The sequence below is a fragment of the Tauraco erythrolophus genome, chromosome 1, assembly GCF_009769465.1.
Source record: "Tauraco erythrolophus isolate bTauEry1 chromosome 1, bTauEry1.pri, whole genome shotgun sequence".
NCBI lineage: Eukaryota > Metazoa > Chordata > Aves > Musophagiformes > Musophagidae > Tauraco > Tauraco erythrolophus.
Window position 1 is genome coordinate 109,705,740 of NC_141465.1, and position 26,477 is coordinate 109,732,216.

General features: G+C 39.7%; 1 protein-coding gene across 7 annotated transcripts in view; it reads left to right on the top strand.

Moving 5' to 3' along the window:
• Nucleotides 1-26,477, top strand: part of DCLK1 (doublecortin like kinase 1) — a 260,320-nt gene that overhangs the window by 120,532 nt on the left and 113,311 nt on the right. For all 7 annotated transcript variants that reach the window (XM_086612767.1, XM_086612776.1, XM_086612785.1 and 4 more), the window contains exon 3: nucleotides 16,242-16,341. In XM_086612767.1, the coding sequence (XP_086468893.1) occupies nucleotides 16,242-16,341 (100 nt within the window). The remainder of the gene's footprint in view (nucleotides 1-16,241; nucleotides 16,342-26,477) is intronic.

A 26,477-nucleotide genomic window follows, 5' to 3' on the forward strand; every position in this document is an offset into this window, starting at 1 on the left:
GGTCCTTCCCACTTCCCTGTTTTTGAATCTTTATAGAGTCATCAGATGATGGCACACAGGCACGGAAAGGCACTAGTTGAGCAATTTTACTGCCCTTTGGAATAAAAACAGGTGGAGTTAACGTATATACCATGACCTTAATAATCCCTGTGTAGTCTGCATCAATAACTCCTGGTAATACAAAAATACCTTGACGTGATGTAGATGAGCGACCAATTAATAAGGCTGATAACCCTTCACCTAATGGTCCTTTTACATTTGTATCTATTACTACTACTTTGTCAGATACGAGCGTCGAATCTACTGTGGTTTCCACATCCACTCCGGCACTTCCTGTGGTGGCGGCACGGAGGGAACAAATTCCTGACTTGATACTGGTGTTGCTCCCTGATTTACTATCATCGCGCGCGGGGCTGGCGCACTCGGTTTCCAGTTTCCCTGCTTCCGGCACTCATTGGTATTATGATTATCCCTTTTGCAATTTTTGCACCATTTCTTGCTACTATATTGCTGCTGTTGTTGTGGCTGTTTACATTGATTTCTGTAATGGCCTGATTTCCCACAATTAAAGCATTTCTTTTGCTTAGCTCCTCCCCCTTTTTGTTCTAATAGAGGACGAACAGCACTATATACTGCAGCAGCAACTAAAGATGCAGGACCGGTGGTGCGTTCCATAACTTCTAACATATCTGCCACTTGGGCATCTCTAGGCAATGTGCTCAAGACCCTTTTTGCTTTATCATTGGCATTCTCAAATGCAAACATTTTAAAGACTTGTTCCTTCATTGTCTCGTCCAAATCAGGATGACTTCGAACAGCCTGATGTAAACGATCAATAAAGGAAGGAAAACTTTCCTGGGGGCCTTGTTTAGTATTTGCAAAAGAATATACTTTTCCTGGTTCTCTAATTGAAATCATTGCTTGATAAGCTAATTGTTGTGACAACTGCAATACTTCTCCCAGAAACCCTTGCTGTAATGCCGTATTTGAAAAAGGACCTTGACCCATCAGCATTTGTGCTTGAACGCCATATAGAGGATCTCCCTGCTGCCGAGGTCGTGCAGCTTCACGTTCACATAGTTGTTGCCAGGCCCTGGAAAACAAAAGCTGCTGAGAAGGGGACAAAAGAATATTAGCAACTTGTTGAGAATCATGTGGTATCAGCACATCTGCTGTGAAAATAAATTGCAACAGTTGTTGAGTATAACTGGATTGAAGCCCATATTGCGATACCGCAGAACGCGCCTTTTCTAAAATTTTCCAGTCAAAAGGTTCCCATTTTCTATTTCCCCCATGGTCTGTGATAATGGGAAAGGCAGATGGTAGAAAATTTCCTTCGATTAAGGCTTCACGAATAACTCCCTTCCATCTTCTGCTTCTTTCTTCTTCATCCGGTGGCGCAAAGGGTGGTGGTGCAGTCGGCACTGGCGGTGATAACGACGTAGCAAAAGGATTAGGTGTATTGTGGAGATTCTTCCTCTCGTTGGCATCTGTCGTTTTTAATTCCGATAATTTGTCCATAACTTGCTGCAAGACTTCTTCAGATAGTTCCTTTTTCTGTTGTTCTCCCAAAGAAATCGGTGCGGACAAAGGTTCCTCCACTGGGTGGAGCTCTCGGCGGGGTGGTGGGAGGTCAGGGTAGAGGCGGTACTTAGGCCGGCAGGACCGTCCGCCTGTTCCCCCGCCCCTTTGTAGTTCTTCCGCCTTCTCTTCCGAGTCCCCTTTTTCTGCCCACGTGCTGCCGCCATCTTGGCGCATGCTGTCGCCATTTTGGCTGCCGCCATTTCGGCGCAGTTCTAAGCACGTGGTCCCTGAATTCGCAGTTTCTACTTTGATAGCAGAAGGTAATGGTGGTGTTACAGGCACAGAAATTCGCGTAGAAAAGATAGAGGAAGTGTTTGGTAAAGAATCAATAGGAGAGGGGGTAAAGGGAGCAAAAGCAGCAGCAGCGACAGTTCGTTCGACTTCCATGGTATGCAACGTTTCTTTAATTAACTTCCACAGGGTAGCATATTTATTCGCCTCCTTCGCGCTCGCTCCCCCCGAACTGATATCATCCCATAGCTCTCTGCCTATGGCTTCCCACGTAGCGAGTTCAAAAACGACTCCTACTGAGGGGATTAATTCTTTGTTCCATGCCCACATTAACAGCCCTTTAAGAGCCGAGGATTCATATTTAAGTCCTCTCACAGAGAGCATGTGTTGGAGCAGATTTAGGACAGCCTCTTGTTGCTTATCCAACCCCATCTGTCTCCCCGACCGCTCACCTCTTCTAGGCGAGATTCCAGCGTCGATCCAGCGACTAAACAGGTGCACCTTTTTCCACTTAGTGACTGGGCAGGTCACTGCTCATTCCGCCGGGGCAGCGGATCATTCGGTCGGCCTTCCACCCTCTTCCTCGCCAAGTCTTGCAACTTTGCTGTGAGGAATCTGAGGGTCCCTGTTCGGGCGCCAATTGCGGGAGATGAGTGAGGACACCTGACACGATCAATGTGATCAAACAAGTGAACCTTTATCTGCATACACTCAGCGTGCTTTATAGCTTTCTAAACAAGACTTGGCAATCTATGATTGGTTACAATACAAACAATAGCCCACCCCTGAGTATGATTGGTTGCATCCCGGAAGCAACGTCATCATGGTGTCGAATTCCCTTTCTGCATCCAGGCACGTGCTCCCAGGAAAGGTTGGATTGTTCACATGTCTGTTGATTCTCAGGTATCCTTCCACAAATTTCCATCTGGATTTGCATCCAGACAACTAGTAAGTTTTATTCAGACTAGTTCCCAGATAAACGATATCTCCCACAGCCTCCAAGGGAAGACCCTGTGATCTCCTAGTGTCTCAAAAAACAATTGCAGCTTGCTGCCACAATTCCCAGCTGGGAAGGTAAAGAGCAGCATCTGGCCAGCCAAGCAGAGCAGGACCCAGCTTATAGCTTCCTGCTGAGCAGAACTTCACAAAAATAAGCAGACTTCTAGAAAAATATATAGTGGACTGTGGTGAAAAATTAAGTGCTTCTACTCTAAGAGTTAAGTAAGGGACTCATACTTGCCTTATAGCATGTGTTTGATAAATCTCTTAATTGAAAATAGAAATAACAGTATTGCACGCTTTCAGGTAAAATGATGGGAGTGCCTTTGGCTGAAAAACTGTATTGAATTCAAGAAGAAATTGCAATCGCAAGGCTTTACTGATCTGCAAGTATTTGGAAAAAGCAGATTTTGAGAAAAATTGATCATGTGCAGCCTGTTTTTGAGATTTATGAATAAAATCCAAGTTTGCAAGGTTTTGGGGAAAATGCATTAAAACTACTTCAGAAATAGCAAATACACTGATTGCCTTTTGAGGAAATGGGCTAATATAATGCATTTATTAAACACAGTGAGCATGACTGAGTACAATGTTCACTTTCATCTAGCACTAGAAGCTTACTCTCAAAAATATTTTTATCTGTACTTTAAAAAGACATTTCCTTCTAACCTCCAAACCTATAATTATAATTCCCAGAAATTGGCACCTGACTGCATTTTTCTTTTAAGTGAATTCATTTCACCTTGCTGGTCTCTGCCCCCTCATTTACCTGCTCCAAGTAACTAAAAGGATAGGATTAAATCATCAACTAAAGTCTGTCATGAAATGTGAACAATGGAAATTCATGATTGATTGGTCTTGCTTATTTTAGAAACCATACACACAGACATGAGAATCTAGTCCAGTGCTCTGCTGTAATTGTAAAAATAACAGATCTGTGGGTCTTAATTTCTGAAGATATGTGGTACGGTATTCTAAAATGTAATATTATCCCAACCAATGAAAAAAACCCACATTTTCACTTGTAACATGATTGATGACGGAAAAGCCACTCGAATTTTCTACTATGTGGCCTTCAAATTGTAGGTTTTTCGTTCATAAGACATTTTGTCATACAAAGGCCTGCTTCAGCCAACGAGCTCTCAAGTGTCACTGCTTTTTGAAGAACACATTGACAAGTGCTTAAGACGGTTTAAGAGACTGCTGTGAAGCCAGCCACTTTTATTCAAGTCCAGTTGCAGGAGTACAATGATTTGAATGGCAAATATGTAGAAGTAAACACCATCTTGACATAGAAGATATTAGCCATACTGGTGTAAGTGGATGAACAATCTTCCATAGGGTCCATCACTCATTAGATCATGGGCAATGTATTCTGTGCTGAATTTTTCTATTTCTGAGTATTTAACAGTAGAATTCAGTAATAATAATGAAATAAATAGCTCACAAGGGCATGGTACAGCATTTATTTTTTTTCAGTGAAGGACAACTTGTATAGCTGCATAAACTGTTTCCCTTGTACATACATGTTCTGAAATTCAGATACTTTTCAAAAGAAGTCCACAGAGTTGTGAGAAATAGTACCATATTTTTCCTGGTAATAACTTGTATTATGTTCCAGTTCTATTTACCTAGTCTTTGAAAATATTTCGGTACCTCTGACAAGGCTTTGCTCAAAGGCCTAAATGAAAAGAGATTTTATCTTGCTTAGCCATCACAAATTAGAGTAATGTTAATTTCCTGGTTCTTAAGATTGTGTGAGTACACTATTTACTCCTAAAATAGTTGCCACCTGTTCATACAAAAATACAGGAGGCCTGCTGGAGTCCGCACTTTGTGTGTTTGACCACTAAATGGTAGTGTTGTATTGCAGCTGAAACAGGAAAATACATGAATACGGCAGAGAAAAAAAATTAATCCAGCTGTAGTTGAACTCTGCTGTCAAAAACTCAACTGTTTTTCCATTGTCTCATTAATTATATCTCCAGCTGTTATTCAACTATTCTCTCAATGTTTGATTGTACTGAAAAAAACATCCTCTGTTTAACGATAATTTGTTTTAAGTGTGTGAGGAGTTTTTTTCCTTTCTGCCCCTTTACAAGCTTTGTTCTGCTGTTTGGATTGTCCATCACAAGCATGCTGATCTGTTGTGCTATTGCCGTGGGATTAACAGGAGTGTATTTTATGGTGACTGGCAGGATTCAGTTTCCTTTGATGCAAAATAAGGTTGTAGTTGACGTGGCCAAGTGATTTGTGATTTCAGAGAAATGTTTAGCAGACCTATGTGTTTGACTTCTGTAAGCAAGATTGTCTGGGCTCTGGGGCTGCAAAGTTATCTCCCTTTGAATTGTGGTGTAGGAATATCCACTGCGTGTTTGACAGGGAAAAACAATGTATGGAGATGCATTTGTGACAGATGGACATCCTGCTTTTTACTCCAGCTGGACTTCAGAACCTGAAGGTTTGCTTTCCTTTTTCTTTGCCAAAAACATTGCTTAGAAATTGCTGCAGTCCTTGAATTGCTCATAAGTGTGCCTTTCTGCTTACTTGCCTGAATAATCTAGCCAGTAATTCAGCTTTATCTTTTGCTTTATTAATAAAAATAAAAGATCTTAAATTTACTGAAAATTTTAATCTAAAATATAATGATAAATAATATTATGGATAATAATACAGTTATTTCTGAGATAACTCCTGCGGTGTTGGCTTTCCCTGGATGTGGGAATAGTTCTGACGTGCTGCAACATACAGATACGTGGCCAGCTGTTCCATTAGGTGTTCCTGAGCAGAGCTGCTGGGAGAAGAGAACATCCCTCTATCCTTTCTCAATACCAACACAAGAGGCAGTAGTAAGGCCTGATCTCACTTGCTCTGTCAACCTGTGGCAGACAGTAAAGGACATACAGCTGCTTTTGCCTTGCTTCATGCTGTAGCAGCCTTTTGTCCGCCAAGAAAACGCTATGGGCCACCTGTTGGACCACAAAACAATAGGATGTAGCTCTGATGTAGAACTTGGAGCAAACAACTGTCTTTTCGTTGACTCTATGAGGGGATTGGACCAAGCATTATGAGACTTGTGGGATACAAGTCGTTACTTGTTTGTTACTGTTTGTGATTTGCTAGGCACTCTACAGTAGTTTAAGGAGTAGCTGACACCACAAGGTACTTCCAGCCAGAACATAGGATCTACCTGACTAGAAATGCAAATTCTCATTTTGTAGGAAATGCCAAACACTAAAAATTTTGAAGCATCAAAACAATCAGAGTTAAAACTTATTATTCAGAATTTTTAAACTATTTTTAGTCCTGCGATGTTGCTTTGGAGTTGAGCAAGTTATGGAACCTTGAGTATCCAAATAAAGAAATACCAGTGTTCTTAGTGTGATGCTCTCCTTTATCAGTTCGTCTCATGTAATCCGAGTTAGCAAAATCTCTGCAGCACAAAAAACTTGGATTCTGACTAAATAATGGCATCTGTCAATAACTTGAGGAAGTGAAATGCCCAAAACAGAAGATAAGTTGGTTTGTGGATAACTCCAGACCTTCGTTGAGTCCATTTTGGCAACCAAATAAACATCAAATATAAAGATAAAAATGCATAAAACATGATGAAAAATGATTGCTTGCTGTGTAAACTGTACAGATCCAGGCTTCCCCTATCAGAGCAGTGTATGATAGTCACTCTCAAAACAGATATAGCAGAAATAAAAGAGGCTCTGAAGAAACTCTACTGAGAGGTGTGTTTTTCTGTAGATAGCACGAACCTGGATTCCATTTTGGTTTTGCAAGGGCAAAGCTCATGCTTCATCGATCTTCGACTGTTAGAGGGCTGGTTGAAGATAGTAAAGGTGTTCACCTCACATCTGATAACTGCAAGTATTTGAGACCCCTTTCATATAGAGAGTTAAGTGGGCAAAGTAGTATCCTAAATTTAGGATGTAAAGAAAAAGAGGAACACACTAAGATTATGGACTTGGGAAGCCACTAGAGTTTTATAGCTTATATAGTAGGCTCTGAAGTTGAAAATATAGAAGGTGTAGAGTTTCCTGATGACTGTAATCAAGGGCATAATACAGAATAAGAGGAAGGAGCCAAAGACTAAGCCACTCCAGAAATGAAAGAGTGGTTTGAAACTGCAAAGAAATGCATTGATTGCAGTCTTTGCAGGCAACAGAATAACTAAATATGGTACTATGAAAACCAGAAGGGAGATTTCCAGAGAAATTATGTGGCTCTGATAATACTATCCTTAGTGGAGTGATGGAGAGATTGTAAAGAGACTACTTAATGCCTGTGGTGCTCTTTAGAGGGTACTGAAGAGGAGGATGTGGGAGGAGAATTACATTGTGTTGCCAGAGTGTTGTAGCGAGGGCATAGAGGGAATGGAAAGAGTGTGCTCAAAGAATTCATATGTAGGGGAGAAAATGGAGTCTGGTAGAAGAGAAAATGGGAATTGCCTTGGACAAGATATGTTGCTGTGGAGTGGAATGTAAAGAGCCGAATTTAGAAGAGAGAACTAAAGTGAGAGGGCAACAGTAGTGTTTTAAGTTAGAGGTGGCTGCAAGAACAGGCATCAGTGCTGGAGACTTTCAGAAGTAAGAGGTGTAGAGGGAAATGAAATTTTAGTACACTGCGGAGTTTGAATAATAGAGTGAGAGGACAAAAGAAGCGATGAGCTAGTTAGAAAACTGGAGGGCAGCAAGTTTATATTTGATGCAGTAGATGCAAAAGTAGGCAAAAGGAAGAAATGCCCACTCTAGGCTTCATGATGCTGTCTCTGCATTTTCCTCTTTTCCATGTGAATGTGTGTTACCTTGCTCCACACTAGCTAGTCAGCGGAATTGTGTGTTGGTGCAACTGTCAAAGCAAGGTAACATTCAAGGAGGAGTCATTTTTGGGTGTGGATAGGAGCCACGCTCTGACTGCTCTTGTCCCGTCTGCAGTGAAGCAATTTTTGACAGGAGGAGTTTGAACTGGCCATGTTAGTGGTTCCCACAGATAAATCTTTCATGGAACTGAATATTAATGCTTCTCAGCATTGCATTCATGCATAAGCCCATGGATTCTCTATTGGGAAATATCGCCTGCGCTCCTCACATTCTGTAACAAAGCAGCATATTTACTAAATTAGTTTTACCCTAATAAATTGTTCAGGTCTCACCTAACATTTCAGGCCAAGATATAGTAGTTTCAGTGTTTTAGGATTGCCAAGTTTCTATTATCGTTATCTGAACTTTAGAGGATTAATTTGAAAGTTTTAAAAAGATTTTTCACAAATTAAACACGTTTTCCTTGTGTCCTTCTCAAGAAGAAGGTGATGGCACAATTGAAAAACCTGGCATCTTAATTTAGATTGATTTTCTTTTACACATGCCATCATTTAGTGCAACACACAAAGACAAAATGGAAAATATTAAGATTAGTGTATAAAACATAGTGTGGAAATGTCTTGTCCTTCTGAAAAGCCCTTACTGACCAAGACAGAAACACATATTTTAACTGAGGAAAAGAGATATTTCATTCCTAGTGATTTATTTGCCAAGTCTTAGCCTGGATAAAGATCCTAAAGGCTGAGCTGTGTATAGCACAGAATTAATGAATACACAGATTGTAGAAGTAGACTGGTGCTTCATCTTCAGCAATTAAAAAAGTAGAGCAACCTCTGTATTGACAGAGGGAACGAAATGAAGAGTGATCATCGGTCCTGAGCCAGTGCTGATCAATAGGCAGCTGAGGAGGAAGGGACCAAGCACGGCTCCCTGGGCCCGAGGGTGCTGCTTTGCTTTCTGTCCACTCCTGTAGGGCATCAGGAGACCAAGCTATTTCTGCTGAGTTTGAGTACAAAAATTCATATATTTATAACTGTGATGGTGTCTTGTATTCATCTAATTTGGGAACACACACATACCATTTCAGAGGCACTAATCTGCAATGTGGCCTCACATGCCGGTTGGTAAAGACAGCGTTGCCATGTAACTTCAGCCAGTTTGAACCTTTACAGTAACGTCTCCTCTTCATTTACAGAATCCCCTACGGTAACATCTCCTCTTCATTTACAGAGGGCACTCTTGTAATGAGAATCTCATGATAAAATGCTCTTCTTCACTGAAAAGCTCTCACAGCTTCATGATGCAGTTGTCACCATGGAGATTTCACTCCAACAGAAAAGAACAGATTCAGTGCCATTCAGCTTTGGAAATGTGTAGCAGAGCAGATACCTCCCAATGCCTTCAGCTAAACCACCACCTGAGGAGAGAACTTGGATCAAAAGCTGAGAGAGGAAGTACATATATGCTGATGATAAATTATATTTTTTTTAGATGACTGGATCTCAAGAAGTGGCATGTGTGTAACGACAGATAAATGTGAAAGGGCAGGAGTAGCAGCCTCAGAGCCTGAGCCAACAGGAAGAGAAGTAGACTTGCCTTAAACTTGAAGGAAATATTCAAATGTGCTGCTCTGTGAATTCTGTTGAGGTCTAATTCCTTTCCCTCAGAAAGGGTATTTCTAACTATTATCCCATAGTCCACACAGAATGGGGCCAGCTGGGCTTCCTCTAATTAAAAAAAAAAAAAAAAAGAAAAAAAGGCTTGATATTAAATTCATTTAGTATTTTTCTTTCCCCTTCCTGAAATCTTTACTGATATGTTTGGATTTCTTGTTTCACAATAATGAAAAGCTACTAAAGAGCAGCTACACCAATATGAAATGATTAATTTTTGGTTTTCCTGAAGCTGTGAAATCCTTCTAAATGTCTAACAGTTGGTTGTTTCACTGGTGTTTCTGCTAAGGGGATCTCTGCACAGTAAGGAACATACTACAAAACTGAAGAAAGCATTGGGAAAGTTAGTATGGGAAGCAGCCCTATATTGTCTGGGAGATAAATGTAGTAAAGGAGAAGGTCTCTTCTGTTCCTGTGATTCTGCTAGGATTACAAAGCTAAACAAGACTATGTTCATACCTATACAAACATCTTGTGAGGTCTCAGGAAAATCCATAGCTGTCACGAGACGTCTTACTGACTGCCAATGGTAGATGGAAGTGAAATCAGTTCAGGATCTAATCTGAGATACTCCTTCATGAAGCAATAGACAAAGAGTGGGGAAATGGATAAAGTAAGTACTGTACGGGTGGTGGTTGGTGGAAAATATAGTTTGGTTAAGGAGGAAAACAGAGGGAAAGCAGCAATAAAGATCAATTTATATCTTAAAACAAGGAGGGGCTTTGTTTTATTGGAAAAATCAGTCAGAGGAAAGAAAAGAAGGAAATAGAACAGAGGTATAGTGTGCTCCTGTGACATATGAAGAACTAAAGACACTTGCCTAGGAATTAAACGTTGAGGCTGAGTGAGCCACAAGTAGCAGGAAAATGAGAAACAGCTCTGTAATAAAACTGATAAAACTTGACACAAAATTAATGAATCAGAGTCCTAAAATCATGAGTCATTTAAACACTGAGGTTTTCCCAAGGGTAAAGTTTTTTTTTTTAATGTCTTTTTCACTCTCAGGGAAATGATACTCAAACTCAGCATGGGATTGTTTCAGGTTCAAAAAGGCTAGTTTAAAATAGGTTTAAAACTATCCAGCTGGCTGGCTATGGGATGAAGTCTGGAGGGCACTTGCCACTCACTCTCTGCCTGCCCCCTGCTTTGGGATACCTTTGGGATACTCTTTCCACACCAACCTCATTATCCTCCTCTGTCACCCTCTGTGTGCAGTCCTACCTTGCAGCTCTCTTCCTTCCTTTACACCGTATGTTTTCCTTTTGCCATCCTTCACTTATCTTTTTTTTTTTTTCAGAAAACCTCTATACCCACTTATCCTTTGAGTTCTCCTTATATCCTTCTGCATCTTTTTTGTTTTACTTTGTCCTCACTTTTCTTTCCAGCTCTCAACAGCCATGGAGCCTGAGGGCACCCCAGCTTGAAGTTTTCTCATTGCTCATCCAAAATAGCTTTCAGCTTTGAGCCTAATTAAGTTGTTGTTATTAAAAGACAAACACACAGAACACTTCCCTCCTCCTTTTCTATCCAAGAACCCAGCACTATGAAAACTGTAACAAAAACATGAATAGTAATCCTGGTGGTGATGCTGGCTATTCTTGAATGCAGAGGAAAATTTAAGTTTCTAATTCTTTTTAATTTTAAAATTTCAGAGTCAGTATCAACTTGTTATGTGGTCAACTTTAAAACAATAGGAAAATATTTGATTTGGTATGGTTGACATATGCAAAGAATTTTGTCCTGAGGGTTTTTTTATGTGTGTGTGTTTGTTTTAAAACATGAATTTAGAAAGGTCCCTGACCCCATTATAGCCAGAATACAGCAATTATAAAAGGTGATTTAATCTGTAGCTTTCATTTTATGCTTTTAGAGAAAGGATTGATTCAATCCCTTCTTCCCTCCCTCCCTTCTTCCCTCCCTCCCTCTTCTCCCTCTCCCTCTCTTCCCCTCTGCTTTTCCCTCTTTTTCCTCCTTTCCCCCTTCCGTCTCTCCCTGCCTCTGCACCTCCTCCACACCACTACTGACTGCTCCTTCTCTCTTGTGGTGAGAGAATAAAACCAGGTAATGGCTCTACAAGCTGCTGTTCTCACGCTGGGGTCATTGGTGCTCCAAAACGTAAAGCATAATTTCTCACATCTTTTGTAGATGTAAGAAAGCGAGTCTCCATAACAAAGTCACCAGCTTCAAAGAGGTGAATATTAAATGGTTCGCACCAGTTCAGGAAAGCAAAAGGCTCCACAATAATTTGACGGTTTCTTGTTGGTTCCAGGTATCGCTTGTTTAAAAAAAGAAAGAAAAGTGAAGGTAATTTCTGTGGTATGGTGCAAAGCCAGTCCTAAGGCTGGGCTGGAAGCCACATTTGCTTCTCTGCTCCCTGTTCTCCTTCTGGGGCAGTTCCGCTGAGCTGCTTTGTGCTCCCCCGGCGGCTGTGGGTGCCTGTCCCAGCTGGGTCCCCATGTCCCCTCTGGGCTTCCAGCAAAAGTGCCACACTAACTGCTGAGATATAAAGTTTGCTGACGACACCAAGTTGTGTGGTGTTGTGGACACGCTGGAGGAAAGAGATGCCATCCAGAGGGACCTTGACAGGCTAGAGAGGTGGGCCTGTGAGAATCTCATGAAGTTCAACAAGGCCAAGTGCAAGGTCCTGCACGTGGGTCGGGGCAGTCCCAAGCACAAGTGCAGGCTGGGCGGAGAATGGATTGAGAGCAGCCCTGAGGAAAAGAACTTGGGAGCGCTGGTGGATGAGAAGCTGAACATGAGCCGGCAATGTGCACTGGCAGCCTAGAAAGCCAACCGCATCCTGGGCTGCATCCAAAGAAGCGTAGCCAGCAGGTCGAGGGAAGTGATTCTGCCCCTCTACTCAGCTCTCGTGAGACCCCACCTGGAATACTGCATTCAGCTCTGGAGTCCCCAACACAAGAAGGACATGGAGCTGCTGTAACGAGTCCAGAGGAGGGCCACGAAGATGATCCGAGGGCTGGAGCACCTCTGCTATGAAGACAGACTGAGAGAGTTGGGGCTTTTGAGCCTGGAGAAGAGAAGGCTCTGGGGTGATCTTATAGCAGCTTTCCAGTACTTAAAGGGGGCCTACAGGAAAGCTGGGGAGGGACTTTTTACAAGGGCATGTAGTGATAAGACAAGGGGCAATGGATTTAAACTGAAAGAGGACAGATTTAGTTAAGGTATAAGGAAGAAATTTTTCACTCAGAGGGTGGTGAGGCACTGGAACAGGTTGCCCAGAGGAGTTGTAGATGCCCCATTCCTGGAAGTGTTGAAGGCCAGATTGGATGAGGCTTTGAGCAGCCTGATCTAGTAGAAGGTTTCCCTGCCTATGGCAGGGAAGTTGGAACTAGATGATCTTTGAGGTCCCTCGAACCCTAACCATTCAGTGAGTCTATGATTCTATGATTCTAATTCGGGGTTCTTCCTAGGCAAACACCTGTGTCTCTCACTGGAAGGGCATGTAGAATTCTTAAGTTGTGTACTAGGACAATGATTTGTAGGAGATCCAGGCTTCAGCCTGTACAAGTTGCTCACGTGAGTTTAGGCATGACAAATTCTTCTGCCTCTCCTCTGTTTTGCATTAGGTATGTACAGGTCAGCCAGTCTTTTTTATGTGACTTGCATATTGCCCAAAGCCTGTACAAGTGGTCCATTTTCTTTGCTGCTGCTTGTTGTCTTTCTCACTGCTGATGCAAAGGATTGTAATGTCTGAGACCCCCTGACCTCCGGTAATGTTACCGCTATTCATTCATTCGTTCCCCTACAGATTGAAAGAGAGACACCATTAACTTTAAATATCACCTCTTTACCAGGAATTTTTTTGTTTTGAAGTGTCCCATCATATTTAGTACCAGATGTGTGATAGAAAACATTTATTTTTTCAGTTTCTTTTTACTTCAGGTGTATGTTTGACTGTTCCTGCATAGACTTTGTTTTCTTCTCTGTGAGAAACATTCCAGTGGAATATGGAAGATAAAAACTTGTATGTGGAAAAGAAGATGGATTCTATGACTTGAAAACAACAAAAATGTGCAGGGAGGCTTTTGTAATTCAGTGGTTTAAAAATTGACCAATTTTAAAGCTGATCACGTGCAAGAGAGCACACTGGCCTCTTAAGCACTGGCACAGTCTGGTACGGGTGATACAAATCCTTGATCTTCTAAACCATAACGTTTGAGAAGCTGTGTTCTCCAGAAGTGAAAATGGATAATAAAAAGCAGATCTTGTTGCTTAGCTGACGACTGAGTGTGAATAGAAAGTGCTTGCAGATTTCTCTCTTAAGAAGCCTGGATGGGAGTGCTGTATATTTGTTAGTTATCTTCTGGAAAGGTATCTTCACTGTAACCTCTGAGGAGCGTGAGCTAGGGAGTGAAGCGGGCCAGGGATGCTGAGACAGAAAGGATGGAAAATGCAGATAGTAAAGGACATCTCAAGGCTTCCAATAAATAATATTAAAATATACTGGAGTCCTGGAGAGAAGATATTCTGGAGGAGGATGGGTTTTGAGGGAACTTAATGCTCTTGCTATGAGCTTTCTAGGAGCTAGAATTATAATTCCCAAATTAATAAAATCTCAGGAGGCAAGAAGTACTGTAAGAAGTGTATGTAGTTTTACCTACAGAATAGGAAACAGAGCATAGAGAAAAGAGGAAAGCATAGACCACTTTAAATTAGAAGTGTAAAGTTTAATAAAAACCAAGAATATCTAAGTACAAATTATTTTTCTGTTGTCCTGATCCTATTTTCTTTGTTATTTGCCTATAAATTGCACTGATTGAATCTGAAATGCTTTAAATATTGGCGTAGTTGAACCTGGTTAGGTGTAACTACCTCCATTTTAATGTCTTGTTTAGACTCAAATGAAAGCCTGTTGACTGGGCAGAGCCAAGCATTTTTTAGTTTTTAAAATCCATACTTTTTTTTTTATTCAAATAGGAATTTAATTTTCATTTGTGCTTGTTGTCAAGTAGCTCAACTTTGTGCCTAGGGTCACTTATTATTCATTCAGTTCTAATACTCTGCTTAGTACGAACACAAACGTAAAGGTTATAACTCCCCAGAAGTGTGGCAAACTTGGGAGGCAAACAGGAAATCACAGGATTTTTAATGTCATTCTGTAAATTAGTAGGTTTGTGCATGCTGTGGGAGAGGTGGCAGTTTGAGAGGAACTTGACTGAAGGGAAGAGATGTTGGATGCTTGGTGGGAGTATGAACTGGGAAGACAGGCAGGATATGTCTTGTGGACAAAAAGAATAAGATGGGAAATGAGTTTATGTAAAGGTTGCTGAGGCTGAGACTAATAGAACGTAAACTGAGTAGGAACATGGTATAAAGCTCCATCAAATATTTACATTTTTGGTGTTGGTGTTTAGGTACTGTGTGGTGTTACGATGACAATGTTGATAGCAATAAGGTTGTGGTGCACCTGAATTTAAAATTATCTGCATTGCTTAAGGAAAGGATAATTTTGGGAGTACTTTTGAGGGTTTTTTTGAGTTATTTTTTTCATCTAATTCTTCTTCTCTTGAGTTCCTCTTTTTTCAGCTGCTACTGCCCTACCTTTAATATAGTTTTAATGAAAAATCTTATTCTGCAAACACGTACCACTATTTTTCTTCCTCAATATTTTTCTAGCATAGAGACTCATAACAGTTGTCGATGCCAAAGCCTTCAGAAATGTTTCCAGGAAGCATGATATGAATTTTATAACCCCCAGACACCAGTCACTGCAGGTTGAGGGGTCCTTGTTTTTATGCCAAAATCTGGCAAAGTCTGTCTAATCTCATTAGCTAATTCTTTCGCTTGTGTTTTTGTAGGCTGTAAATGCTGACTTCCCCCCCGCTTCTTGCTTTTTATGAGGGGGGTGGTCTGGTTCAGCTGGACTGTTCTCAACTATTTTGTCAATTTTTAGAGATTATTTATGTGTTACTTTCCTGGCTGTGAGTTGCTGACTTGAAACTCTACTTGTGAAATTATCCCATTCAAACATTAGTGTACTATTTATTTACAAAGTATTATATAAAAATAAGCAAACACAGCCTTTTAAAATCTTCTTGTAAAAGTGAAGCAGAACAGAGCTTATAACATTGTTTACCAAGTGTGTTTGTTTTTTTAAAAGTAGTCTGATGCCTAATTTGTTTTTTAAATTTGTCAAAATTGGATCAGTAAGTCTAAAGTCAAGGTTTTGGATTTTTCTGTAAGAATGTTAGTAAAAAGAGTCACACAACTGGAAACGTTAAACTTTTAAGTAGTGCATTGTGAACTAAAAGCTGTTGTAAGGAGATCTCATGTATAGACATTAAACTGCACTAACGTAATCCAGACTATTCATATTTGGGATTATAAAGAGATTATTCTTTTACCCGGTACTGGAATCATTCCCAGCTCACCTGATTGTTCAGCCTGATGCCTTCGAAGAGACTTCAGATCGACTGTGCTGGTGCAGATGAAGGGTGTGTGATGGAGACTCAGTTCACCCATGAGAGTTTCATTCCCTGTACGGGAGATTGTGCTGAAATAACTACATTTAATTCTGCATACAAAGCTGTAACCTCGTTTCATGGGAGTCAAAGGATAGAAATGTGGGCTCAAAAGCAAATTAATTGTCCACTAACTACTGAATGGTACCTTGTGCGTAAACAAAAGGCATTTACCTCATACTCCATTGATGCATCACGTAATAAATGTGACAGTTATGGCTTTTTGTCTTATCTCTCTCTTCCTGCAGTGTCCATAAAAGCGTTTCTCACTTGTAACAGATGGTCAGAGCGCAGCTTTGAAATTTATCTGGAGGTGAAGCCCTGTTGATTCCATTAAAAGTGAAGAGTTTTCATGCAGATGGAGACAAGGAGGGATTTATTGTTCTTACAATTCTGATGATGACAGAATTCATACAATGCCTTCCTTTCCTTTTTGCTTGCAGGTGATGTGCCTTCAGGATTTCTTTGGCGATGATGACATTTTTATTGCATGTGGACCAGAAAAGTTCCGTTACCAGGATGATTTCTTGCTGGATGAAAGCGGTAAGAAGGTGTATTTTAAAAATACTTACAACCAGAGTTGAGGGCAGATTTCCATATCATGCTAATTAAGCCAAAACTGTATCACCTAAATTGATTTCAGAAAGACAATAAATGTTTTTATTCTTTAAATTCTGAAGGTAGCTGAAAGCAACATTAAAGCTACCAAGGGAAAAATATCTGCCTCTGCAGCATGAAACTTTATTTCAGCCTGAATTTCATATACTGTAGGAAATAGTAATGTGTTTGGTGGAACTCATTTTACAAGGTCTTTCTTAGCGTTTTGTCTGCATTTTCTCTGTGCAAATATTTTCTACTTCTTTATCACAATCTTTCAAACTCACAACTCTGACAATTGAGATTTAGATAATACTTCACAAGTAGCATGATAAAGGAAGATAGATACAATTCTGCATGGAAGATAAATATAATCAGCAAACACAGACAAAGTCATCTGAGAAAATTCAGGGAGTTCTCTGTTTTCTCAGAGACTGAGTAATACAATAATGTAATCAATGTACATAATCGTCTAAGGAAAATATATGTTTCATTTGCAAATACCTTTATTGTTACAAAGAATATTCCTAACTTAAGAATCACAGCAGTAAGAAAGAAATCTATAAGCTTTGTGCATTTGGGGAACAAAAAAAAAAAAAAAGAGCTACCACTTAAACTGAGTTTATGTTTGTGTAGAGCAAGACTCAGCAAAGGCTTTATTGCACCTGCACTCTCTCTCAGTCCAGGGTAATCCATTGTATCCATTGGTATCAACTCCTCTCATCTTTATTCAAAACATCCAAGGTCTCAAAGAACAACTGACTGAAAAATCAGTCAGAAAAGAATTTGTTACAGTAGTAACTACTTCATAGTCGTCATGTGCGTGCTTGCGTTTCACCACTTCATCACTGTTTTTGATGCAAATATACATTCAAAAAGAAAGATGACTAGATGACCTTTGAAGGTCCCTTCCAGAGCTAACCATTCTATGATTCTGTGATTCTATATGATTCTATGATGCAATTGTATTTCCCTGATTAACCTGTGAAACTGAAAGGCTTCTTGGTTTACCTGGATCCAGACAAATGCAGGGGAATGACATCAGGAGCAGACAGAAGTAAGTGCATGTTCTGCCTTCCTCTAGAAGACCTTATAATATGGAAATAAAAATCAAATAGTGCACCAGATTTACCCTTTGCATACCTGAAAGGTGACGCCGTCGCTGCCCGGTGTCTCCTCACTGTGAATCCCACAGCAGTTTTTCCAGCACTGACTCAGGGGGAAGTGCTGACAATAGATTTGTCTTAAATCCCTTTTTGAAGTACATAGCTCTTTCTGAGGGGTCCCATGTAAAAGTACAGACATACCCTGACTCTGCCTAGTCTTTGCTTGTCTGACACATCATCATCCGTTTGAGTAAGCACTATCTTTCTCTGGAACATTGGTGCTCAATTATGCTGAGCTGAGGAAAATAAAAGACAACTTAAAATCTGGGCTGAAAATACAACTTTAGCAACTTGTGGTGTTTGCTTGTCTACTAGGTAAAGATTCAGTGAAGATTAACTGTTTTCACTACAGGAGCAAAGAGCAGAAAATCAGACTTCAGGCTATGTCTCTAATTGCTTTGCGAAGTGTACATCAACTTTGCTCTCTGTTTTTGGTAAAGTTTGGTATCAGAAACCTCGTTTAGGCTGCATGCCATCGTTGACTGAGGTACCAACTGGTATGGATCTAGTCAGCCTTTTCTGAGGTAGAAGCAAGATTTGAAAAGAAAAGAAAAAAAATAAAAGAGCTTTTAGCTTGTTTTGCTTGGCAAATGAAGTTTGTGTGATCACACTGTGTGTCTGTGTGTTCCTCATAGTTAATCTAAGAATATTAAAATTATCAATAAGTGCTGTCCAACTGTGCAAGGCTTGAAAAACCTGTCTCTGCTTCCCTGAAAAGCAGCTTGAAGCAATACTGTGCGAGTCTCTGTCATTATGCCCCTCCACTGTTTCCCAGTTTTAGCTAGATGATGAGAGTAACTGTTAAGGTGTTGCCGCTTAAGGAGTAAAGAAAAGCAAAATTTGAAGGTGGAAAAGAAGAACAGAGGAAAAAATACTTAAACAATCAGGACTCTAGGCTTTTGAGAATTACTTATCAGGGAGGAAGAATGCCCTTGTTCTGTGGTCTGGGTTCAGAGCTCCTGATACCAGGCAAGCGAGAGACAAAGTTTCTGGGATCAGAAAACCAATCACCTATACTGGGATTTATTTTAGCTAACACTAGGTATCAGGAGAGTAGGTACCTGCCACTAAGCCAGACCCAGTATATTTCTTTCCTAGTAAATAAAACTATTGACAAGGTAGATGATAGATGTTTGATTGATTCAGATGGATGTTTAGACCAGTTCATGTGAATTATGCTCCAGAAATGTCTGGTTTGCTTTTGTAAAGGGATCTGTATGTCTGATGTAGCTGTTCTTATCTACATTGTATTTCTCTAAAGTTGCTGCAGAAACTTTTAGAGTGAGACTGATTCCACCCCATCAGAAAGGAAGGAAAAGTCTAAAGACTCATCATTCTGCTTTACTTCTAGTCATCTTTCTTTATCTTGCTTCAATGGCTTTCTCCTAGCACAGGATAACACCTTCTAAAAGCTATAAAATTAGAAATTTAGAAAAAACAGTCTAGAAGTCAGTGAATCAATCTTCTTGTCTAAATGTGGGATTAACATTCCCTGTTTCATTTCTGACATACTTGTCTAACATGTGGCTTTAACGCCTCTGATGAGGAGGAGTCTGTAACCTCCTGAGACATTCTGTGCCAGTGGTGAACTCTCCTCACTGTTTTTCAGCTTACTCCAGATTCCCTTACTATAAATGAAACCCGTTACTACTTTTCTTATCTACTGTGAACATAGGAAACAGATGATTCCTTTTCCTTTGAAAAAAATCTGTGTACTGCCATAAGACTGATCAATTTTCTTTTCTTTAGGCTGAACAATTAGTTCAGCCTTTCTTTGTTTTGACTTCAGGCTCAAACCTATCCTTGAAGGAGGGAGTGTGTTTCTTCTTTGTATCATCTCCTTTCTCTGTTTTATATCTTTCAGGAAGAAGCATTGCGTATCCTCTTGGCAGTCAGTTGAGAAAAGTCAGTTAATTAGGGATCCATCAAAGAGAGAAACAAGCAGTCAGAGTTTCTTCTCTCTTCCTTGATGTACAGATGGTTTTCATATTAAACACACTGTTTATTGCATGAACTACAAAATCAATAGGCACTACTCCCCTCATAATTCCTAGCAATCATCTCCATATCTGACCTAATCAGTAGATACAATAGTCACACACACTTCCATCAAGAGAACTGCAGATAGGACGTGAAGACGCATGGGAATGACCATAAAATTAAAAACTAAATACTCCTTGTTTGTCAAGCATCAGTGGTGATGCTATTTTCATAAAGTCTTTGTGAGAAATGTAAGCTTAAAAACATTACATTAATGAAGCACACATTATACTAGCTCACTTGTAAGAAGAAAAATTCCTCAGCATAGAATATGGCAGTGGATACTTCAGGCATTGTTAGCTTGCAGTTCTGGAAACTTTCCCAGAAATTGCAGGTTTTCTTTAACTTCTTTGTATCATCTCCTTTCTCAGTGGTGGTTCAGGTTTCAAAGAAGAGAAGAAGTCAGAGGATAGTTTTCTGTATCCCTCAGCTGTGTGTTGGCAGAGATTAGGGTTTAAGGGCCACGGTCACAAAAATATTTGCAGTCAGCTATTATTTAGGTGCCTAAATAGGATTTGGCAATGTAAATAACTCATGGGATTGGTGCTAAATAGGAACATCTCATTGGCTTATACGGGTATTTCTTTCTAAGCACTGTAAAATATGAGATTTTTTGAGGCTGGCAGTATAAAACTTAAATTTTTTAAAATTAAATTATTTTTTATGTTTAGTTAATGATGGCTGACTGCTTTGGAAGCTTAAGAGTTGCACAAACCTAAGTATGACAGACTTCATCACATCCTGAGACGCATCATGTAAAAAGGCTGCAATCTCGGCTGACCAAAGCCAGTGTCTGCCTCCAAGCAGAGCGTAACCAACATAGAATGTCTGGATGTGAAAACAACTGCAGAGTGCTTGTCAAGAGCACATATTACTGTTTTGGAAACAATGACGAGAATGTCTCTCTTCTAGGAGAAAATTAAGGCTGGAATCTTTGAAACTTAATTTCACTTTGACTTTGCTGGCTTGTGTTAGACTTCAGTTCAGCATCTCTGTGCCAGCAGTGTTACTGCTTCTTCTTGCCAGCAGCAGACAACTTGCCAGGAAAATCTGAGTCCTGTGGCGACTGCACACGTGCGTGTGTGCGTGGAGGCAAGCACACGCATCTGATTCAGTAACTGCAGCTAAGGTCAGGAGTATCATGTTTATCCCTGTTAATAACTGTCAGGTTTCTATAACCTCCGTTACTCTGTCCTTCCTAAAAGAGGGAGGAAGGGGAAATTGGTTATAGTCCTCATCTACCCTGATTTATAGGACAGAGACTGATGTGTTAAGCAGCTTTTGGCTGGACTTAGGAGTGGAGAGCATGCTGGCTGACTTACTTTGCCCTCATCAAAAACTCGTGCTTTGGCAATTGGAAAGTAATGGTGGGTTCTGGGGACTTTGAGATATAACTTTGCTTTCAACAGAGGCATAAATATAAAGTGTTCCAGTGCAGTGTGATATTTTCAAATGTCAACAACTGCTGGGCCTTGGAGACAGATATTCTGTGTACGAGGCAGAAGTAAATGAAGGCAGGAGGGACCAGTCCTCTAGCTGTGTGTATCGTTTAGACTAATGGTTCAGAAAGGGCAGAAGGAAAGATGTTTTTCCTGTGGATCTGCATCCAGTGCCCCCTTTATTTTCCTACTCGAAGACCTCCAGTTTCATCTCCACTCTCTCATCGTGCCTTAGACAATTGCACGCTACCCTCAGCTCCCTCCCGTTTGGCACGCTGCTGCTTGTCCTCGTTCCCGTCCTCACAGTAAGGACATTAACGGGGCTTCTCTTTTATCCAGCAGTGTGACATTTTCACAACTTTTCCCAATCTGATGGGAATATCCCTTCACGGAGACCACCTGTGTCCAGCCGCTCTGGAAGCATCCAGGCTTGGCCCCGGCTACGTGGAAGTACTCGGCCGTATGGTCGCATGCGAGTGACTCCCTTGTTTATGTTGTTAAACTCTTAAAAGGAGAAAGCTGATCTGCAGTTAAATAAAAAGAACAGGCTGTTGGTGTCATCATCAGGTGGCTGTTAATATGATATCGTGTGGCGTTCATGAAATAAAATCCGTAGTAATACTTGAGTCCAATGAGCTGTTCACATGAAAAATGCATTCACAAAACTTTGTTTTTTTTCTGTGCAGGATTTCTCTTTTAATATTTGTTTTTTTTATAGCTCTGTTCTTGACTACATAAGCCCATTTCTTTATCTGTTGTCTGCAAGCTATTTGCTTTGAATATTCTCTACTCTGTCTCACTGGTCTACTTATCTGAGACATTGCTTCTCACCTTTCTGCCTAAACATCTCCAGCAGTGAAAGTTTGGTCACTTAAATCATAAATCTTTGCTCCCCCTGGCTGGCAGATTTATAGACATGAATAAGGACATTAGAGCTTTCGAGAAGATTACATATGTACTTTTCAGTCCAGATTTACACTGAAGAGCCTCTCTCTTCTTTCCCTTTCCCCACCTCCTCACCATGCATGCATGCATGTATATTTGCATAGGTATCACTTTTCATCAATGTTGCTATGTAAAAGTTGCCTGTATGTATAACCAGGAAAAATCACGATCACCTGAAACTTATGAAACAGTCTGTCATTGAAACAAGCCAAACAGTAAGGCTGTAGTTGGTGCTAATTTACTCTGCTCATTGAACCAAATGTTCTTCAATATGTTTTTTACAGTATTTGCTTTCTCTGATGTCTGTTAAAAATAGCATAAATGAAACGCCATCCAATAAATTAGAACTGATGGAAATTCCCACTTCATTTGCATAAGGAGTTTTGAGTGTGCATATTCCTTCAACGTTTTTCCATGGTAAAGCTCAATTTGGGTCCAAAAATATCAAGCATTTCTCAATAATATGTGCATATTAATTAAACTGCAATAATAACTGTATAATATAAAACTTAAGCTTGTTTTAAATAAAAGAAAAATTGTTATTAAACATCATCAGTATTATTATCTTAATGTGCAGGAGGTTTTACTCATAACAAATAGTGTTAATATGTAGTTAATAACAGAGTAGACAGAAGACAGAACGTGTTTAAGGGTTTTGTATAGCTTGATGATTTTCCTTTTTCATTTTTTTTTTGTAAATTCTTGAACTCAATCTTGCCAGGGGAACAGTACTTAAAGGGGGCCTACAGGAAAGCTGGAGAGGGACTTTTTACAAGGGTATATAGTGATATGACAAGAGGTAATGGCTTTAAACTGAAAGAGGGGAGATTTAAATCGGATAGAAGGAAGAAATTTTTACTCTGAGGGTGGTGAGGCAGTGGAACAGGTTGCCTAGAGAAGTTATAAATGCCCCATCCCCGAAAGTGTTCAAGGCTGGGTTGGATGACGTGTTGAGCAACCTGCTATAGTGGAGGGTGTCCCTGCCTGTGGCAGGGGGATTGGATCTAGATGATATTTGAGATCCCTTCCAACCCTAACCATGCTATGATTCTATGATTTAGATTAATCAGATTGGTTCAGCAGAAAAGATTTTTCTTGCAACACTTTTTAAGCTAGTTTTCCAAACTGTGAACATTTCAGTTGTATATCCAAATGCAAAGAGTGCAATTCCAATTTTTATGACCAGTTTTATAAACAAACTTTTAGTTCTGGGGATGTTACACAGAAATTTGGTAGGCATAACACTTGAGTTCTTAATTTGACTGTCTCATATCTCTGCTTTCATGGAAGTTGCTTTGTTTTACAGCCTTTGAGCCTAGTCCACAGTTTGTATAATACTCTTTTCTAGACTACAGGTTGAGTTTTAAGCTTGTATGTTCAGTCTGTAACCTCAGAAAATGTAGTTCCAAAATATCATCTTCTTTTGAGCACTTTTTAGGAGAGACTTTGTCTTTTACTTTTTCAGTTCTTGTGATGATGAAAGCAGAGGATAGTAACTGTATATTATAACCGCGTCCACCGAGTCTGTGAAGTAGTTTGGTGGCACGCGTAGAGTTTAACATTAGAGGTGTTTAGTAATCATCTTTCCCATATGTTTACCTTTGTGCTTTTCCTTGTCTTATTAATTAGCCTGATAAAATAGAATGTACAGACTTGATTATCTTGGCAAGTATCACAGATCACAGAATGTTAGGGATTGGAGTATATTTGGTTTTGTACTTTTCACGATTTGCAGATTGTTTCCAGTGCTGGAAACTGTTAGATTCTAATCCATTTCTGAAAAGATGTACCCTACAGTCCTATTGCAGGAGATCCTTTGGGTGAGCAACATGGTCCCGTTTTCTCCAGTTATTACAGGTTTGTGTGAGACAACTTTGAGATGAGTAGGTCTTGTAGCGTCAGTGCTTCATTATTTGGTTTGAGAACCTGAACGAACTGTGCCGTATGCTGAATTGTATTAGGATGTGCCCTGGAGATCTACCTGTTTGTTGGGCAGTATGGTTGTATCAGAAAGATTTTGTATTGAGATTAGACTCTATACATCATCAATAAAATCGGACTGACTTGTTAAATTGGCCATTGTAATTTTCTACTTCTCATACTAGATACAGGCCTTATGCCTGGAGTTTTGTCATGTCTTAAGTGTGTGCACACTTTTTTAATGCCAGAGCTGTCCACAGATTCTCTTATACTGTCAAAATCTTTTGAAAAGAGAATAATTATGCAAAATCCAGAGTTCATTAGCTTTTAAAAGCAGAAACTTTCTGAAAGCATATGAGGAAACTGTTTTCATCCTTAATATTCATTAAAGGCCATTTTAAAAAGAAATCTTATCAAACACAAACCGCAGTGCAGCAGCTGGGAGAGAATCAAAACCAATCTGGATAATATTTCAAAGTGGTAAAATCAGAAACTGAGTACATCTGTGACAGGTATTCATATTTATATACTCATGCATATTTAGTGAGATGCTGTGTATACAGACACAAGTATATCGAATATAAAGGATTTTACTGTCCTTTCCTTACTACAAATACAGCTTGTAGAAAACCTCTGTATAATGGCTGTGTTGGTCTGCACTGCAAAACTGATGGCTCACAATACGTGCTGCAGTAGTGGTTCAGTGCTGTTATTTTCAAAATGCAACCTACAGAAATTTCCCATTGAAAAACTCCAAACATTGAAAACTCCCGAACTCCTACAGTTCAGGTTGCTTCTGTGAACAGTCACCTTCAAATAAACTTTTTTTTCATAGCACAGCTCCCTGTAGGAGAACTGGATGCTGATATTATGCATAAAGTTATCTAAGGCTGAGTAATCATTAGGAAGTCTCGTGTTGCCATGGAATTGAACACCCGTAGGTGGTAGGTCATGGAGCTCTGATTTGGATTCTTTTATTCTTCAGTCAGAACTTTTTTCAAATTTTGTTCTAGAGGACTTGTAACACTTGTTTTTTTTTTCTTTTGGGAGAAAATCTTCTAGGGAGTTAAAATTTATTGAAGCAAGAAGGGACTTAACCTGAGAACTCATTCTTTTATCCAAAGGACCTGGATCCAGGAAAGTTTTTGGAAGATTACAAATTATTCCTAATAGAGGAAAGTGGTTAGAAGAAAAAGACATTTAAATCACTTAAGTTTTCCTGTTGCTCTGGAATAGGAAAGAGAAATTTTTCACAGCTACTTAGAACTGTTAAGATTGTCTAGCAAAAATGGGAAGACAACTTACAGAATGAGTCAATTTCTGATGAAGGCACCATGTTTAGGAAGGAAGAAATCCTGCAGGAGAACAGATTTCATGAAGCTTTATAAAAATTATTTCTGTCTTTAACTTTATGTACTCTTTCTGTTTTGCAAGTACATGTTATATGTCTACAGAATAGGTAACTTGAGAAAATGGGATAGACTGATTTTTGCATAGCAGTTGCTGTACTGCAGGGCCGAAATATAGGATATATTGTTTTCTGCTTAAAAAAAATAAATTGAGGAACCATGGGGAATACACACCAGGGAGCCTAACTTTGGGATCAAATACATTGTTTGAAATTGTCATTAAAAATATAATTCTTAAATTCATATGTAAGCATTTAATGATGAGGACAAACCTGCATAAATAAAACAGGATTGATTTTTTTAAAATCACTTTGGGGAGGACCATTCTCCTGAGATTCTGCTGGGAGTCTACTGGGATCACAGTTCAGACTGGATGCAGACAGACAGCTGTGTAGTTTTTACCAGCGGGAGAAATACTAACATGTTGTGAGAAGCTTTAAATTTCCTAGATGCAGATTAGAGACAAAATGCTGCTAATGGTAACTAGGAACATTTATTCCATTTAGATTTAGTGCTGTTAATAATAATGATATTACAGAAGAGCTGTCTTAGAAAGAGCATTAGATATCATAAACATATGTTGATTTCGTTTATGTTGAATAGCAGATTAAAGAAAACCAAACCAGTCCAGCAATTAAGGTTGTTTTTTTTTTATATTAAGAGACAACACTTTGAAAAATCAAGATAATTAGACAGTGAAGTCCATTGGACTTCAGAGTTTGGGGACTTGAACATTGGAGGAAGTTTGGAATTTCAGCCAAAACACAACCCAAAAGCTGTCTTATGTTTGCATCTGTCCAAAATATATTGGTAAGGATCCAAACTCAAATGGCAGAAAATTGAAAACCTAAAAAGAATTGATCAGTAAAGAAGTCATAGAATCATAGAATGGTTAGGGCTGGAAGGGACCTTCAAAGGTCATCTAGTCCAACCCCCCTGCAACAAACAGGGATATCTCCAACTAGATCAGGTTGCTCAGGGCCTCATCCAACCTGGCCTTGAACGTCTCCAGGGATGGAGCATCCACCACCTCTCTGGGCAACCTGTTCCAATGTTCTACAACTCTCATGGTAAAAAATTTTTTCCTAATATCCAACCTGAATCTACCTCCCTCTATTTTAAAACCATTACCCCTTGTCCTATCACAACTGGCCCTCCTGAAC